General features: G+C 51.3%; 1 protein-coding gene and 2 pseudogenes across 3 annotated transcripts; all 3 read left to right on the top strand.

Annotated features, from left to right (window-relative positions):
* The first annotated feature begins 2,863 nt into the window (after positions 1 to 2,863).
* Positions 2,864 to 5,311, top strand: LOC310914986 (protocadherin beta-13-like; annotated as a pseudogene). Its single transcript has one exon. The product of its transcript is annotated as a protocadherin beta-13-like (transcript).
* A 2,068-nt stretch (positions 5,312 to 7,379) lies between these two features.
* On the top strand, positions 7,380 to 9,827 carry LOC310914985 (protocadherin beta-15-like; annotated as a pseudogene). Its single transcript has one exon. The product of its transcript is annotated as a protocadherin beta-15-like (transcript).
* A 4,456-nt stretch (positions 9,828 to 14,283) lies between these two features.
* On the top strand, positions 14,284 to 16,731 carry LOC310914984 (protocadherin beta-13-like; the record flags this gene model as incomplete). The annotated part of the gene is made up of 1 exon (XM_083871503.1): positions 14,284 to 16,731. The coding sequence occupies one exon, from the start codon at positions 14,284 to 14,286 to the stop codon at positions 16,729 to 16,731; it is 2,448 nt and encodes an 815-aa protein (XP_083727629.1).
* Positions 16,732 to 18,396: the final 1,665 nt, after the last annotated feature.

Genomic DNA, 18,396 nt, shown 5'->3' with positions numbered 1-18,396 from the left:
GGTTTGGGTGTTCTGTCACCTCAGGATTGCCTTGGAAATACAGCAGCACAAACAGTGTTAGGGTAGACTTTAACTGAACTGAATTGTAGAAACACGTTCATTGTCTTTGGGCGCATTGCAGGAAAACTTCACAAATACTAAAAGAAAATGATTGAAAGGTAGAGTCAAGAAGAACTTTTAGAAGTGCACTGAATTTGGTCTTTCTTTTGTTGTTCCTTAAATGCAAGGCTCCTTGATGGGACTGGAAAATTGTGCCTGCATGATTTTCTGTGTTTGTTTTGAACCCTTTGCATTTCCATGTTTGCCTTTTCTCCATCTGCCCTTTGAAACATACTGAGCATTGTACTGGGCCCATTCCTCCAGAGAAGGACTGCCACCCCATCTATGATAACTGGTTGTTTGAATGATGTCTGTGGTGCATGGACTCCTCGAAAAGCCTCTCTCACACTGTCTTCTGCTGATGTTGTACAGGTTAACGTTGTAAATTGGTAAAAGTCTGAGTTTAGAAATTGAGAAAATGTGTTAAACTGAAATAAAGAGAACACGCTGAATCCTTTTGTGAAGACAGAATTCTTTGTAGAGACGTTCTTTTTGGGAAAGCTCCTTCAAGGCTTGTCAAAATTCTCCGAGTCTTTTTCTCAATTTGTCCTTTGACTAAAGCACTGTTGGATGGGTACAGTTCCTGAGTGTGGAGATGCGGCCAATAGAGCACTCATGGCCATACCTGTGCTGTTTACCACTGCCCTATCCATGGCCGATTTGTTCTGCCAGGGAATGCAGCTTGGTCATTCTGGGCAGAGCCTGCACTTCACACTGCCCTGGGAAAAGCCTGTCTTTCCTTTAACTAGCTGAGGTCTGCAGAGACTGAGGCTTCAATGGTCATGGGAAGGGGGAATCCAGGCTGCAGCATGTGGCAATTGTTTCTCCAGGGTATAGCTGTATTTTCAATTGGTATAACCAATGGGCTGTTAATAGTAAGTCAGAATAGAAGTTGTCAGCTTCTCCAACAAATACAAGAAGAAAATAAAAGAACATCATGCTCTTGCTCCAGCAGTAATGTAGTTCAGCTTTGTTTTGGTCATTTCTATTTGGTTTCAAGAAGGAGATTAGCTCTCCAGCTATGCTCCTGTCTCTCTTCCTGTCTGACCAGTCCAGAGAACCTCTTATTAATTGCAATGACACAATGGCACAATTGCGTAAACAAATGTCAAATTTGCTGAAATGGCCCAAAGCCCTTTTTCCCAGCTCAGAAAAGCTAGCTAGTTCTGAATAGTGTGTCACAATGTTCTGTTAGCAGAGGATTATTCCTTCTGTGTTGTGGATGTCTCTGTCTAGGATGGGTGGGCTCTGTGTGTTACACTGTCTTTGCAGAATGTCTGTCTGTACAGCCATTGTTCATCTGCAGATGCTTCACTACTTCTGCCCAATGAAACAGTGAACTTGTCCCATTCAGCCATTGCAATGCTGGCAATTCCACCCCTGCAGAGTAAAAGGCTATTTTTAGCTCTATGAGTAAAGGGATGTCATCCTCTTCAAGGCAGGGAGGAGCAGGAAAATGCACAACAAAATCTTCCTTTAGACTATGTGGGGGTTTTATGTTCTGTCCCACTCTGATTTTTATGGAGATAAAGCAGCAGCAGATGTGTTAGGGTGGGCTGTAACTGTAGAGAGTCATGAAAACTTATTCATTGTCTTTGTGTGCATGAAGAAGCCACATCTCCATCAAAGACGATTTTTTGAAATTAGAATGAAGAAGAACATGAAGACAGGACTTTGAATTGTGTTTCCTCATTCTTGATTCTGAATTCAGTGATTTCTTGAAGGGACTAGAGAGCTGTCTGTAAAAGATTATCTCCAATTGTGTTGGAGCATTTGCATTCCCATTTTTGCCTTTTCTCCTTCTACCCTCTGAACTGTTCTGAACATTGTTCTGCCTGTTCTGCTAGAGAAGGACTGTGACCCAATCTATAATGCCTGCTGGTTGGAATGATGTCTGTGATGCACTCAGACAGAATACCTCACACTGTCTTCTACTCATGTTGTGCATTTCTCGTATTAAATTGTTAAAATTCTGGGTTTAGAAACTGAAAATATCTGCTAGACTGAAATAAAATGAACACCCTGACTGCTTTCATGTTGACAGAATGATTTGTAGGGAGAATCTTACGAGAAAAGCACGTTCAAGACTTTTCAAAAATTTACAAGTCTTTTTCTCAATTTGTCCCTTGACTAAAAGCAAATATTGAGTGGGTACTGTTCCTCAGCATGGAGATGCAGTCAAATGGAGTGTTCATTGGCATCCTGTGCTGTCACCATCCCACAATCCCTGCTCAGTTTCTCCGACTGAGGGATGAGGCTCTGTCGTTGTGGGCTGAGCCTCCGCTGTAGGCTGGCCTGGGAAAAGCGGCGTTCCGTTCCTGCCCGCGGGTGTCGGGAAAGCTTTGGGATCGCGGGCCGGGGCGAGCGGCAGCGCGGGCTGCGGGCGGCGGCGGGTGCAGTCCCAGCGCGCACCGCTGGGTGGTGCCCTCGGCCAAGGCGGCGCCGAGCGGCTGCGGCAGCGGAGGCGGCCGAGCCCGGACCGGCCCAGCCCAGCCAAGATTAGACCAGCCCAGCGCAGAAGCTCAGCCGATCGCAGCCTGAAACAGCTTACTCTAGTGCAGCCCAGCCGGGCGGAGGTGGTAGAGGGTACGGCGCCGAGCGCTGTCCCGTGTCACCCTCCGCCGGGACACATCGGCTGCTTTTGGAACCGCCAGCGGAATCGGACAGAGCGAGGGAAGGCGCCCTCCCCGCACTTGGCCGCTTTCCGCGGGGAATCGCTGGGGACATCCGCCAGACCCACACCGACCCCGGCCGGGGCCGCGCCATGGCGATCGCAAGGCAAGTGCTTTGTCTCTCTGCTTTCCTCTCGCTGCCGCTCGCTGGCAGAGCCGAGCCCATCCGCTACTCCGTAGCCGAGGAGGCGGAGAGCGGCTCGCTGGTGGGCAAGCTGGCGGAGGACGCGGGGCTGACGCCGGCGCAGCTGTCGGCTCGCCGCGCCCGCCTGGTGTCGGAGGACGGCCGGCAGCATTTTCGCTTAGACGGCGGCTCCGGCCGCCTCGTGGTGGCGGGGAGGCTGGACCGGGAGGAGCTGTGCGGCCAGGCCGGCACCTGCATGCTCCCCTTCGAGCTGCTGCTCGCCAACCCCCTGCAGTTCTTTCGGGTCGAGGTGGCCCTGGAGGACATCAATGACCATGCGCCGGTTTTCCCTGAGGAGCAAGTCCGTTTTGACATTACAGAAAAGAGTGATCCGGGCTCACGTTTCCCTCTGGAGGTGGCTCAGGACCTCGATATTGGCAGCAACAGCATCCAGACATACAGCATCTTTCCTAAGAATGAGTACTTTAGTGTCTCCTATGGGACTCGACTTATAGGCAAGAAATATCTTGAACTGGTGTTGGAAAAGGCATTAGACAGGGAGGAACAGGCAGAAATCAGTTTTAGTGTTATTGCTGAAGATGGGGGCTCTCCTCCCAGGAGTGGGACCACCCAAGTCCACATTGTAATTCTAGATGTAAATGACAACGCTCCCATATTCACAGAGGAAGTGTACGTTGCAAAGGTGTTGGAGAACATGCCAGAAGGCTCTGTAGTTCTGACTGTGCTGGCAACTGATCAGGATGCAGGAGTTAATGGGGACATTTCCTATCAACTCAGACAAGCCATGGGACAGAGCAACTCATCATTTATGATTGATCCCATAACTGGAGAAATTAAACTCACAAAACCCCTGGACTTCGAGGCAGCAGACACTCATGAGCTCAGTGTAAGGGCCAGAGATGGTGGGGGGCTGTCAACAATTTGCAAGGTGTTGGTGGAGGTGGTGGATGTGAATGACAATGCGCCAGAGCTGGTGGTGAGTTCCTTCAGCAGTCCCCTCCCCGAGAACACAGTGCCCGGCACCGTGGTTGCCCTGTTTTCGGTCAGGGACCGGGATTCTGGTGCCAACGGGCAGATCTCGTGTGCCCTGGAGGATCAGCTCTTCTTCTCCCTGCGGGCAGCCTATAAGAATTACTATGAGCTGGTGACGGTGAGCGCGCTGGACCGCGAGGAGAGGGCTCAGCACATCCTGAGTGTGACAGCAGCAGATGCGGGGTGGCCTCCTCTGACAAGCACGCAGACCTTCACGGTGGACATCTCGGATGTCAATGACAACGCGCCCATCTTCAACCAGACGTCCTACACCATGTATGTGCGTTAGAACAACGTGCCCACGGTGTTTGTTGGAGCCGTCAGCGCTGCAGATGCTGACGTGGGGCTGAATGCCAAGGTGACCTATTCGCTGGCCCCAGTGCAAGGGGCAGAGCGGGCCTGGTGCTCGTGCATCTCGGTGAACTCTGAGAACGGACACGTGTTTGTGCTGCGGCCCCTGGACTACGAGCGCTTGAGGCAGACCCAGGTGACGGTCAGTGCCTCTGACGCGGGCTCTCCTCCCCTCAGAGCCAACGTCACCGTGCGCCTTGTGGTGCTGGACGAGAATGACAATGCCCCGCTGGTGCTGTACCCAGGCCAGGAGAGCAGCCCAGCCTCCAGTGAGCTGGTGCCCGTGTCGGCTGAGGCGGGCTACCTCATCACCAAAGTGGTGGCCGTCGACGCCGACTCGGGCCAGAACTCGTGGCTCTCCTACCACCTGCTGAGGGCCACCGAGCCCGGGCTGTTCTCGGTGGGTGTCCAAAGCGGGGAGGTGCGTCTGAGGAGGCCGGTGACAGACAGAGACGCCGTGAAGCAGAAGCTCGTTGTCCTGGTCAGAGACAACGGCAAGCCCCCACTGTCAGCCACCGCAGCTCTGAGCGCACTCCTGCTCAAGGACTTCTCCGACGTGCGTCTCCCGCACAGCAGCCCGGCCACAGAGGAGCAGCAAGACTCCCTGACAACCTATTTAATCGTCTCCTTGGTCTTTGTCTCCCTGCTCTTCCTCATCTCCACCGCGGCCTTTGTGGCTCGCAAGGCGTGCAAGAGAAAGGAGCTGGAGGCCGGCACTGTGCTTTATGGTGTCGACAACTTGCAGAGCGGCCTGGCCGATGCAGCCGCTGCAGGGACCCTGCCCCGCGCCTACTGCTACGAGATCAGCCTCACTACGGGCTCGGGCAACAGTGAGTTCAAATTCCTCAGGCCCATCCTCCCCAGCCTGCCACCACAGCACTGTGCCCCGGGCCAGGAGCCTGATGAGGGACAGGATTTCCCCTGTGTCCCTGTCAGCGGAGAGGACATGGCACCAATGGACAATGCTGGGACTCTGTCTGCAGGACAGTTCAATGCTCTTTCCTTTAACTAGCTGGGGTCTGCACAGACAGAGGCTTCAATGGTCATGGGAGGAGAGGATCCAGGTTGCAGCATGTGGCAACGATTCCTCCCAAGTAAATATCTATTTCCAGTTTGTCTAACCAATTTTCTTTTAATTCTAAGTCAGAATAGAAGTTGTCAGCTTGTCCAACAAGAGAAAGAAGGAAATAAAAGAAAGTCAGGCTCTTACTCCAGCAGTAATCGATTTCACCTCTGTTTTGTTCATTTCTGATCAATTTCAAGAAGGAGGTTAGCCCTCCAGCTCTTGATCATTTCTCTTGCTGTCCGAGCAGACAATGAAACTCCTATTAATTGCTATAACACTGTAGCACAACTGAGTAGACAAATGTCACACTTGCTGAAATGGCTCAAAGCCCTTTTTCCCAGCTCTGAAAAGCAAGGCAGTTCTGAATACTGTGTCACGATGTTTTGTGCCATAGGATAGGATAGCATAGGATTTTTCCTTCTTGGTTTTGGAATTCTGGGATTAGTGGGCTCTTTGTGTGACACTTTCTTCTCAGTATGTCTGTCTCTACAGTCTTTGTGTATCTGCAGATGCTTTAGTAGTGCTGCCCAGTGACACAGGGAATTTGTCCCATCCAGCCATTGCAATGCTGGCAATTCCATCCCTGCAGAGTAAAAGGCTATTTTGGCCCTATGAGTACAGGGGTGTCATCCTCTTCAAGGCAGAGAGGAGCAGGAAAAGTACAACAAAATATTCCTTTGGCCAATGTGTGGCTTTGGTTATCTGTCCCTTTCAGATTTTCCTGGAAATAAAGAGGCAGCAGATGTGTTAGGGTAGGCTGTAACTGTAGAGAGTCATGAAAACTTACTCATTGTCTTTGTGTGCAAGAAACCTCCACATGTCCATCAAAAAGAATTTTCTACTGATAGAATTAAGAAGCACATGAAAGCCAAACTTTGAGTTTTGTTTCTTTATCCTTGTTTTTGAATTCAGTGGTTTCTTTATGAGACTAGTAAGCTGTCTCTACAGGATTATCTGCATTTGTGTTAGAGCATTTGCATTCCCATGTTCGTCCTTTCTCCTTCTACCCTCTAATATAGTACTGAATATTGTTTTCCTATTCCACTAAAGAAGGACTGCCACCCCATCTATAATAACTGGTTGTTTAAATGATATCTGTGATGCACAAAATACTCAGAAAGCCTCCCTCACGCTGTCTTGTGCTAAAGTTGTACAGATTAACATTGTGAAATGATATGCCTCCGAGTTTGAAAAATTGAAAAACATATGTAGAACAGCAATAAAGAGAACACCCTATCTCATTTTGTGGAGACAGAATTCTTTGTAGAATCGTTCTTACCTGGAAAGCTTCTTCAAAGCTTTTCGAAATTCTCCTAGTCTTTCTCACTGTGTCCCACGTCTGAAGCACTGTCGGGTGGGTGCAGTGTCTTAGTTTGGAGGTGCGGCCAATAGTGTTCGTTAGCATGCCCGCGCTGTTAACACTGCCCTATCCGTATGAGGTTTTTCCTGTCGGACAATGCGCCTTCGTCGTTGTGTGACGAGCCAATGCTTCAGGCTGGCCTGGGAAAAGCGGCGTTCCGTTCCTGCCCGCGGGTGTCGGGAAAGCTTTGGGATCGCGGGCCGGGGCGAGCGGCAGCGCGGGCTGCGGGCGGCGGCGGGTGCAGTCCCAGCGCGCACCGCTGGGTGGTGCCCTCGACCAAGGCGGCGCCGAGCGGCTGCGGCAGCGGAGGCGGCCGAGCCCGGACCGGCCCAGCCCAGCCAAGCTTAGACCAGCCCAGCGCAGCCGAGCTTATACCGGCCCAGCGCAGAGCAGCTCAGTCCAGCGCAGAAGCTCAGCCGATCGCAGCCCGAAACAAGTTAGACCAGCCCAGTTTAGCCGGTCGGAGGTGGCAGCGGCTGCGGCGCCGAGCGCTGTCCCGTGTCACCGCCTGCCGGGACACCCCGGGTGCCTTTGGGACCGCCAGCGGAATCGGACAGAGCGAGGAAAGGCGCCCTCCCCGCACTTGGCCGCTTTCCGCGGGGAATCGCCGGGGACATCCGCCAGACCCACACCGACACCGGCCGGGGCCGCGCCATGGCGATCGCAAGGCAAGTGCTTTGTCTCTCTGCTTTCGTCTCGCTGCCGCTCGCTGGCAGAGCCGAGCCCATCCGCTACTCCGTAGCCGAGGAGGCGGAGAGCGGCTCGCTGGTGGGCAAGCTGGCGGAGGACGCGGGGCTGACGCCGGCGCAGCTGTCGGCTCGCCGCGCCCGCCTGGTGTCGGAGGACGGCCGGCAGCATTTTCGCTTAGACGGCGGCTCCGGCCGCCTCGTGGTGGCGGGGAGGCTGGACCGGGAGGAGCTGTGCGGCCAGGCCGGCACCTGCATGCTCCCCTTCGAGCTGCTGCTCGCCAACCCCCTGCAGTTCTTTCGGGTCGAGGTGGCCCTGGAGGACATCAATGACCATTCGCCGGTTTTCCCCGTGGAGCGAGTCACTTTTAAAATTCTTGAAACGAGCGAGCCAGGCTCTCGTTTCCCTCTGGAAGAGGCTCAGGACCTCGATATTGGCAGCAACAGCATCCAGACATATAGCGTCTCTCCCAAAAACAAGTACTTCAGCGTCTTCTATGGAGCTCGGCTTACAGGCAAGAAATATCTTGAACTGGTGTTGGAAAAGGCACTAGACAGAGAGGACCATGCAGAGATGAGTTTCAGTGTTATTGCTGTGGATGGGGGCTCTCCTCCCAGGAGTGGGACCAGCGAAGTCAATGTTGTCGTTCTAGATGTAAATGACAATGCTCCTGTATTCATAGAGGAGGAGTTAATGGGAAAGGTTTAGGAGAATATGCCAGAAGGCTCTGTGGTTCTGACTGTGCTGGCAACTGACAAGGATGCAGGAGTAAATGGGGACATTTCCTATCAACTCAGCCAAGCTATGGCACACAGTGACTCATCATTTGTCATTGATTCCATAACTGGTGAAATTAAAATCACAAAACCTCTGGACTTCGAGGCAGCAGAGACTCATGAGATCCATGTAACAGCCCGGGATGGTGGGGGCCTCTCAGCAATCTGCAAGGTGTTGGTGGAGGTGGTGGATGTGAATGACAATGCGCCAGAGCTGGTGGTGAGTTCCTTCAGCAGTCCCCTCCCCGAGAACACAGTGCCCGGCACCGTGGTTGCCCTGTTTTCGGTCAGGGACCGGGATTCTGGTGCCAACGGGCAGATCTCGTGTGCCCTGGAGGATCAGCTCTTCTTCTCCCTGCGGGCAGCCTATAAGAATTACTATGAGCTGGTGATGGTGAGCGCGCTGGACCGCGAGGAGAGGGCTCAGCACATCCTGAGTGTGACAGCAGCAGATGCGGGGTGGCCTCCTCTGACAAGCACGCAGACCTTCACGGTGGACATCTCGGATGTCAATGACAACGCGCCCGTCTTCAACCAGACGTCCTACACCATGTATGTGCGTGAGAACAACGTGCCCACGGTGTTTGTTGGAGCCGTCAGCGCTGCAGATGCTGACGTGGGGCTGAATGCCAAGGTGACCTATTCGCTGGCCCCAGTGCAAGGGGCAGAGCGGGCCTGGTGCTCGTGCATCTCGGTGAACTCTGAGAACGGACACGTGTTTGTGCTGCGGCCCCTGGACTACGAGCGCTTGAAGCAGACCCAGGTGACGGTCAGTGCCTCTGACGCGGGCTCTCCTCCCCTCAGAGCCAACGTCACCGTGCGCCTTGTGGTGCTGGACGAGAATGACAATGCCCCGCTGGTGCTGTACCCAGGCCAGGAGAGCAGCCCAGCCTCCAGTGAGCTGGTGCCCATGTCGGCTGAGGTGGGCTACCTCATCACCAAAGTGGTGGCCGTCGACGCCGACTCGGGCCAGAACTCGTGGCTCTCCTACCACCTGCTGAGGGCCACCGAGCCCGGGCTGTTCTCGGTGGGTGTCCAAAGCGGGGAGGTGCGTCTGAGGAGGCCGGTGACAGACAGAGACGCCGTGAAGCAGAAGCTCGTTGTCCTGGTCAGAGACAACGGCAAGCCCCCACTGTCAGCCACCGCAGCTCTGAGCGCACTCCTGCTCAAGGACTTCTCCGACGTGCGCCTCCCGCACAGCAGCCCGGCCACAGAGGAGCAGCAAGACTCCCTGACAACCTATTTAATCGTCTCCTTGGTCTTTGTCTCCCTGCTCTTCCTCATCTCCACCGTGGCCTTTGTGGCTCGCAAGGTGTGCAAGAGAAAGGAGCTGGAGGCCGGCCCTGTGCTTTATGGTGCCGACAACTTGCAGAGCGGCGTGGCTGATGCAGCCACTGCAGGGACCCTGCCCCGCGCCTACTGCTACGAGATCAGCCTCACTACGGGCTCGGGCAACAGCGAGTTCAAATTCCTCAGGCCCATCCTCCCCAGCCTGCCACCACAGCACTGTGCCCCGGGCCAGGAGCCTGATGAGGGACAGGATTTCCCCTGTGTCCCTGTCAGCGGAGAGGACATGGCACCAATGGACAATGCTGGGACTCTGTCTGCAGGACAGTTCAATGCTCTTTCCTTTAACTAGCTGGGGTGTGCACAGACAGAGGCTTCAATGCTCATGGGAGCAGAGGATCCAGGCTGCAGCATGTGGCAATGGTTCCTCACGAGTAGAGCTGTATTTCCAATTGCTTTGACCAACTTCTTTCCAATTCTATTTAGAATAATTTTCTGCTACTCCAAAAAACAGCAAGGGAATTAAAAGAATCCGAAGTTCCCTCAATTCGTTAGTATGGGTTTCAGCAGCATTGCTGCCATTTGTAACAGGTCTTAGGTATGTGATTAGCACTCACAGGTGTCCTCTTGTTTCTCTTGCTGTCTGACAAGACAGAGAGTCTTCGTATTCTGATGTTTAAGACAATGTCTCTGCTGGCCCAACCAATCATATGCTCACTGAAGTGCAAAAAGGCTTTTTCCCAGCTCTGAAAAGCAAGGAAGTCATTAGTACTGATCCTTAGTGTCATGTGACCACTATGCCCTTTCTTCCCTGGGCTCTGGATGTCTCTGTCTGAGATGTGAGCTCTATGGAGTATTTTCTTGGCTACTCTTGAGGATCTGAGCCATGACACTAAGCTGCTTGTCTTGAAAAAGTAGTATGAAAAGGTAGTTTCTCTTTCCGCAGAAAGACCAGATATTTGTAGAATTTTGCTTTGGAAAATTGCTCCATGAACTTATGCATGCTAAGGAAGTACTATTTTTAAGAGCAACAAAAGAAGTCAGGCTTTTTTTCCAGAAATTTTCCTTTCTGTTTGTTTAATAATAAAAGCCTTGCACAAGCCAATAACACTTGTCTAACTCAAAGGAATATGGCCAAAACCATAACCAGCCATGAGCTCTGCTGAACTAGAAGTCAAATCACGTCATGTCAGAAGGGCATTTAAACATATTTCATTTGCTTTGTGCATCTTCCCAGCAGTTTTTTTATCTCTCTTTGTTGCTGTTTTGATACTTAACAGAAGTAATACTAGGGACTACAATAAAGTACATGTGTTTTTCTACAGAATTTCTTTCTTTTGATGTGCTAATTTGTACATGGAAAACAGTCAAATACAATAGTCCATTCCTTCCAGGCTCTTTGGCATTACACGCCCCTGTTATCTAACTGGGTCCCTCTTGGATGACCACAAGAGCAATTAGCCAGTGAACCGAATATGTTTCATGTTTACATCTGAATATATAAAGCCTGATGATTTTTCCTTTCATGTGTAGATAGGTCTTCCAACTGCTGTGTCTGCTCATCTGTCTCTACAATTGTAGGTATATTAAAGGGTATTTTTCCAGTATTAGATCCAAAGAATACAAATATATTTTCATGCAGGATCATGAAAATGCTTTGCTTTCTTGTCACTGACTTTGTCTGTGTAGACACTGAATATCTGCAGATGCTTCCATAGCGCTGCCTGGTGAAGCATGGAGTTGCCACCACCCAGGCACTGCAATACAGGCAGTGCCAGCTCAGCAGGGAAGGAGGTGAATTCGACTCTTTGGAACAGCAGCCTCGTCCTCCTTATCTAGCCTAGAGCAGCGCAGCAAAATGCACAACAAAATCTTCCTCTGGAATGCAAAATCTTCCTCTGGTTTGGGTGTTCTGTCACCTCAGGATTGCCTTGGAAATACAGCAGCACAAACAGTGTTAGGGTAGACTTTAACTGAACTGAATTGTAGAAACATGTTCATTGTCTTTGGGCGCATTGCAGGAAAACTTCACAAATACTAAAAGAAAATGATTGAAAGGTAGAGTCAAGAAGAACTTTTAGAAGTGCACTGAATTTGGTCTTTCTTTTGTTGTTCCTTAAACGCAAGGCTCCTTGATGGGACTGGAAAATCGTGCCTGCATGATTTTCTGTGTTTGCGTTGAAACCTTTGCATTTCCATGTTTGCCTTTTCTCCATCTGCCCTTTGAAACATACTGAGCATTGTACTGGGCCCGTTCCTCCAGAGAAGGACTGCCACCCCATCTATGATAACTGGTTGTTTGAATGATGTCTGTGGTGCATGGACTCCTCGAAAAGCCTCTCTCACACTGTCTTCTGCTGATGTTGTATAGGTTAACGTTGTAAATTGGTAAAAGTCTGAGTTTAGAAATTGAGAAAATGTGTTAAACTGAAATAAAGAGAACACGCTGATTCCTTTTGTGAAGACAGAATTCTTTGTAGAGACATTCTTTCTGGGAAAGCTCCTTCTAGGCTTGTCAAAATTCTCTCAGTCTTTTTCTCAATTTGTCCTTTGACTAAAGCACTGTTGGATGGGTACAGTTCCTGAGTGTGGAGATGCGGCCAATAGAGCACTCATGGCCATGCCTGTGCTGTTTACCACTGCCCTATCCATGGCCAGTTTGTCCTGCCAGGGAATGCAGCTTGGTCATTCTGGGCAGAGCCTGCACTTCACGCTGCCCTGGGAAAAGCCTGTCTTTCCTTTAACTAGCTGAGGTCTGCAGAGACTGAGGCTTCAATGGTCATGGGAAGGGGGAATCCAGGCTGCAGCATGTGGCAATTGTTTCTCCAGGGTATAGCTGTATTTTCAATTGGTATAACCAATGGGCTGTTAATAGTAAGTCAGAATAGAAGTTGTCAGCTTCTCCAACAAATACAAGAAGAAAATAAAAGAACATCATGCTCTTGCTCCAGCTGTAATCTTGTTCAGCTTTGTTTTGGTCATTTCTATTTGGTTTCAAGAAGGAGATTAGCTCTCCAGCTATGCTCCTGTCTCTCTTCCTGTCTGACCAGTCCAGAGAACCTCTTATTAATTGCAATGACACAATGGCACAATTGCGTAAACAAATGTCAAATTTGCTGAAATGGCCCAAAGCCCTTTTTCCCAGCTCAGAAAAGCTAGCTAGTTCTGAATAGTGTGTCACAATGTTCTGTTAGCAGAGGATTATTCCTTCTGTGTTGTGGATGTCTCTGTCTAGGATGGGTGGGCTCTGTGTGTTACACTGTCTTTGCAGAATGTCTGTCTGTACAACCGTTGTTCATCTGCAGATGCTTCACTACTTCTGCCCAATGAAACAGTGAACTTGTCCCATTCAGCCATTGCAATGCTGGCAATTCCACCCCTGCAGAGTAAAAGGCTATTTTTAGCTCTATGAGTAAAGGGATGTCATCCTCTTCAAGGCAGGGAGGAGCAGGAAAATGCACAACAAAATCTTTCTTTGGACTATATGGGGGTTTTATGTTCTGTCCCACTCTGATTTTTATGGAGATAAAGCAGCAGCAGATGTGTTAGGGTGGGCTGTAACTGTAGAGAGTCATGAAAACTTATTCATTGTCTTTGTGTGCATGAAGAAGCCACATCTCCATCAAAGACGACTTTTTGAAATTAGAATGAAGAAGAACATGAAGACAGGACTTTGAATTGTGTTTCCTCATTCTTGATTCTGAATTCAGTGGATTCTTGAAGGGACTAGAGAGCTGTCTGTAAAGGATTCTCTCCAATTGTGTTGGAGCATTTGCATTCCCATTTCTGCCCTTTCTTCTTCTACCCTCTGAACTGTACTGAACATTGTTCTGCCTGTTCTGCTAGAGAAGGACTGTGACCCAATCTATAATGCCTGCTTGTTGGAATGATGTCTGTGATGCACTCAGACAGAATACCTCACACTGTCTTCTACTGATATTGTGCATTTTTCGTATTAAATTGTTAAAATTCTGGGTTTAGAAACTGAAAATATCTGTTAGACTGAAATAAAATGAATACCCTGACTGCTTTCATGGTGACAGAATGATTTCTAGGGATGATCTTACTAGGAAAGCACGTTCAAGACTTTTCAAAATTTTACTAGTCTTTCTCTCAATTTGTCCCTTCACTAAAGCAAATAATTAGTGGGAAGAGTTCCAGACCTTGGAGATGCAGTCAAATACAGTGTTCATTGGCATGCCTGTGCTGTCAGCATCCCACAATCCCTGCTCGAGTTCTTCAACTGAGGGATGAGGCTCTGTCGTTGTGGGCTGAGCCAATGCTTCAGGCTGGCCTGGGAAAAGCGGCGTTCCGTTCCTGCCCGCGGGTGTCGGGAAAGCTTTGGGATCGCGGGCCGGGGCGAGCGGCAGCGCGGGCTGCGGGCGGCGGCGGGTGCAGTCCCAGCGCGCACCGCTGGGTGGTGCCCTCGGCCAAGGCGGCGCCGAGCGGCTGCGGCAGCGGAGGCGGCCGAGCCCGGACCGGCCCAGCCCAGCCAGGATTAGACCAGCCCAGCGCAGCCGAGTTTATACCGGCCCAGCGCAGAGCAGCTCAGTCCAGCGCAGAAGCTCAGCCGATCGCAGCCCGAAACAAGTTAGACCAGCCCAGTTTAGCCGGTCGGACGTGGCAGCGGCTGCGGCGCCGAGCGCTGTCCCGTGTCACCGCCTGCCGGGACACCCCGGGTGCCTTTGGGACCGCCAGCGGAATCGGACAGAGCGAGGGAAGGCGCCCTCCCCGCACTTGGCCGCTTTCCGCGGAGAATCGCCGGGGACATTCGCCAGACCCACACCGACCCCGGCCGGGGACGCGCCATGGCGATCGCAAGGCAAGTGCTTTGTCTCTCTGCTTTCCTCTCGCTGCCGCTCGCTGGCAGAGCCGAGCCCATCCGCTACTCCGTAGCCGAGGAGGCGGAGAGCGGCTCGCTGGTGGGCAAGCTGGCGGAGGACGCGGGGCTGACGCCGGCGCAGCTGTCGGCTCGCCGCGCCCGCCTGGTGTCGGAGGACGGCCGGCAGCATTTTCGCTTAGACGGCGGCTCCGGCCGCCTCGTGGTGGCGGGGAGGCTGGACCGGGAGGAGCTGTGCGGCCAGGCCGGCACCTGCATGCTCCCCTTCGAGCTGCTGCTCGCCAGCCCCCTGCAGTTCTTTCGGGTCGAGGTGGCCCTGGAGGACATCAATGACCATTCGCCGGTTTTCCGACAAGAAAAAGTCAGTTTTAGAATCCCGGAAACGAGCGACCCGGGCTCACGTTTCCCTCTGGAGGTGGCTCAGGACCTCGATATTGGCAGCAACAGCATCCAGGAGTACGTTATTTCTCCGGCGAACGAGTATTTTAGTGTCTCCTATGGAAGTCGCAGTCAGGATGACACATATGTTGAACTTGTTTTAGAAAAAGCACTAGACCGAGAGGAACAGGCAGAAATGACTTTCATTGTTATTGCTGAAGATGGGGGCTCTCCTCCCAGGAGTGGCACAACCCAAGTGACAATTGTCGTTCTAGATGTAAATGACAATGCTCCTGTATTTACAGAGGAGGTGTACATTGGAAAGGTTCTGGAAAGCATGCCAGAAGGCTCTGTGGTTCTGACTGTGCTGGCAACTGATCAGGATGCAGGAGTTAATGGGGACATTTCCTATCAACTCAGCCAAGCAGTTGCACAGGTGGACTCTGCATTTGTGATTGATCCAATAACTGGTGAAATTAAACTCACAAGACCTCTGGACTTTGAGGATTCAGTGCGTCATGAACTCCGTGTGAGAGCCACAGATGGTGGGGGCCTCTCAGCAATCTGCAAGGTGTTGGTGGAGGTGGTGGATGTGAATGACAATGCCCCAGAGCTGGTGGTGAGTTCCTTCAGCAGTCCCCTCCCCGAGAACACAGTGCCCGGCACCGTGGTTGCCCTGTTTTCGGTCAGGGACCGGGATTCTGGTGCCAACGGGCAGATCTCGTGTGCCCTGGAGGATCAGCTCTTCTTCTCCCTGCGGGCAGCCTATAAGAATTACTATGAGCTGGTGACGGTGAGCGCGCTGGACCGCGAGGAGAGGGCTCAGCACATCCTGAGTGTGACAGCAGCAGATGCGGGGTGGCCTCCTCTGACAAGCACGCAGACCTTCACGGTGGACATCTCGGATGTCAATGACAACGCGCCCGTCTTCAACCAGACGTCCTACACCATGTATGTGCGTGAGAACAACGTGCCCACGGTGTTTGTTGGAGCCGTCAGCGCTGCAGATGCTGACGTGGGGCTGAATGCCAAGGTGACCTATTCGCTGGCCCCAGTGCAAGGGGCAGAGCGGGCCTGGTGCTCGTGCATCTCGGTGAACTCTGAGAACGGACACGTGTTTGTGCTGCGGCCCCTGGACTACGAGCGCTTGAAGCAGACCCAGGTGACGGTCAGTGCCTCTGACGCGGGCTCTCCTCCCCTCAGAGCCAACGTCACCGTGCGCCTTGTGGTGCTGGACGAGAATGACAATGCCCCGCTGGTGCTGTACCCAGGCCAGGAGAGCAGCCCAGCCTCCAGTGAGCTGGTGCCCATGTCGGCTGAGGTGGGCTACCTCATCACCAAAGTGGTGGCCGTCGACGCCGACTCGGGCCAGAACTCGTGGCTCTCCTACCACCTGCTGAGGGCCACCGAGCCCGGGCTGTTCTCAGTGGGTGTCCAAAGCGGGGAGGTGCGTCTGAGGAGGCCGGTGACAGACAGAGACGCCGTGAAGCAGAAGCTCGTTGTCCTGGTCAGAGACAACGGCAAGCCCCCACTGTCAGCCACCGCAGCTCTGAGCGCACTCCTGCTCAAGGACTTCTCCGACGTGCGCCTCCCGCACAGCAGCCCGGCCACAGAGGAGCAGCAAGACTCCCTGACAACCTATTTAATCGTCTCCTTGGTCTTTGTCTCCCTGCTCTTCCTCATCTCCACCGTGGCCTTTGTGGCTCGCAAGGTGTGCAAGAGAAAGGAGCTGGAGGCCGGCCCTGTGCTTTATGGTGCCGACAACTTGCCGAGCAGCGTGGCCGATGCAGCCGCTGCAGGGACCCTGCCCCGCGCCTACTGCTACGAGATCAGCCTCACTACGGGCTCGGGCAACAGCGAGTTTAAATTCCTCAGGCCCATCCTCCCCAGCCTGCCACCACAGCACTGTGCCCCGGGCCAGGAGCCTGATGAGGGACAGGATTTCCCCTGTGTCCCTGTCAGCGGAGAGGACATGGCACCAATGGACAATGCTGGGACTCTGTCTGCAGGACAGTTCAATGCTCTTTCCTTTAACTAGCTGTGGAATCTGCACAGACAGAGGCTTCAATGCTCATGGGAGCAGAGGATCCAGGCTGCAGCATGTGACAATGGTTCCTCACGAGTAGAGCTGTATTTCCAATTGCTTTGACCAACTTCTTTCCAATTCTATTTAGAATAATTTTCTGCTACTCCAAAAAACAGCAAGGGAATTAAAAGAATCCGAAGTTCCCTCAATTCGTTAGTATGGGTTTCAGCAGCATTGCTGCCATTTGTAACAGGTCTTAGGTATGTGATTAGCACTCACAGGTGTCCTCTTGTTTCTCTTGCTGTCTGACAAGACAGAGGGTCTTCGTATTCTGATCTTTAAGACAATGTCTCTGCTGGCCCAACCAATCATATGCTCACTGAAGTGCAAAAAGGCTTTTTCCTAGCTCTGAAAAGCAAGGAAGTCATTAGTACTGATCCTTAGTGTCATGTGACCACTATGCCCTTTCTTCCCTGGGCTCTGGATGTCTCTGTCTGAGATGTGAGCTCTGTGGAGTATTTTCTTGGCTACTCTTGAGGATCTGAGCCATGACACTAAGCTGCTTGTCTTGAAAAAGTAGTATGAAAAGGTAGTTTCTCTTTCCGCAGAAAGACTGGATATTTGTAGAATTTTGCTTTGGAAAATTGCTCCATGAACTTATGCATGCAAAGGAAGTAGTATTTTTAAGAGCAACAAAAGAAGTCAGGCTTTTTTTCCAGAAATTTTCCTTTCTGTTAGTTTAATATTAAAAGTCTAGCACAAGCCAATCATACTTGTCTAACTCAAAGGAATATGGCCAAAACCATAACCAGCCATGAGCTCTGCTGAACTAGAAGTCAAATCACGTCATGTCAGAAGGGCATTTAAACATATTTCATTTGTTTTGTGCATCTTCCCAGCAGTTTTTTTATCTCTCTTTGTTGCTGTTTTGATACTTAACAGAAGTAATACTAGGGACTACAATAAAGCACATGTGTTTTTCTGCAGGATTTCTTTCTTTTGATGTGCTAATTTGTACATGGAAAACAGTCAAATACAATAGTCCATTCCTTCCAGGCTCTTTGGCATTACACGCCCCTGTTATCTAACTGGGTCCCTCTTGGATGACCACAAGAGCAATTAGCCAGTGAACCGAATATGTTTCATGTTTACATCTGAATATATAAAGCCTGATGATTTTTCCTTTCATGTGTAGATAGGTCTTCCAACTGCTGTGTCTGCTCATCTGTCTCTACAATTGTAGGTATATTAAAGGGTATTTTTCCAGTATTAGATCCAAAGAATACAAATATATTTTTATGCAGGATCATGAAAATGCTTTGCTTTCTTGTCACTGACTTTGTCTGTGTAGACACTGAATATCTGCAGATGCTTCCATAGTGCTGCCTGGTGAAGCATGGAGTTGCCACCACCCAGGCACTGCAATACAGGCAGTGCCAGCTCAGCAGGGAAGGAGGTGAATTTGACTCTTTGGAACAGCAGTCTTGTCTTCCTTATCTAGCCTACAGCAGAGCAGCAAAATGCACAACAAAATCTTCCTCTGGAATGCAAGAAGGGTTTGGATGTTCTGTCACCGCAGGATTGCCTTGGAAATACAGCAGCACAAACAGTGTTAGGGTAGACTGTAACTGAACTGAATTGTAGAAACGTGCCCATTGTCTTTGGGTGTGGTGCATT

This window comes from Zosterops lateralis (assembly GCF_965231275.1).
Source record: "Zosterops lateralis genome assembly, chromosome: 14".
Classification (NCBI taxonomy): domain Eukaryota; kingdom Metazoa; phylum Chordata; class Aves; order Passeriformes; family Zosteropidae; genus Zosterops; species Zosterops lateralis.
This window is presented reverse-complemented; position numbering and strand designations above follow the sequence as displayed.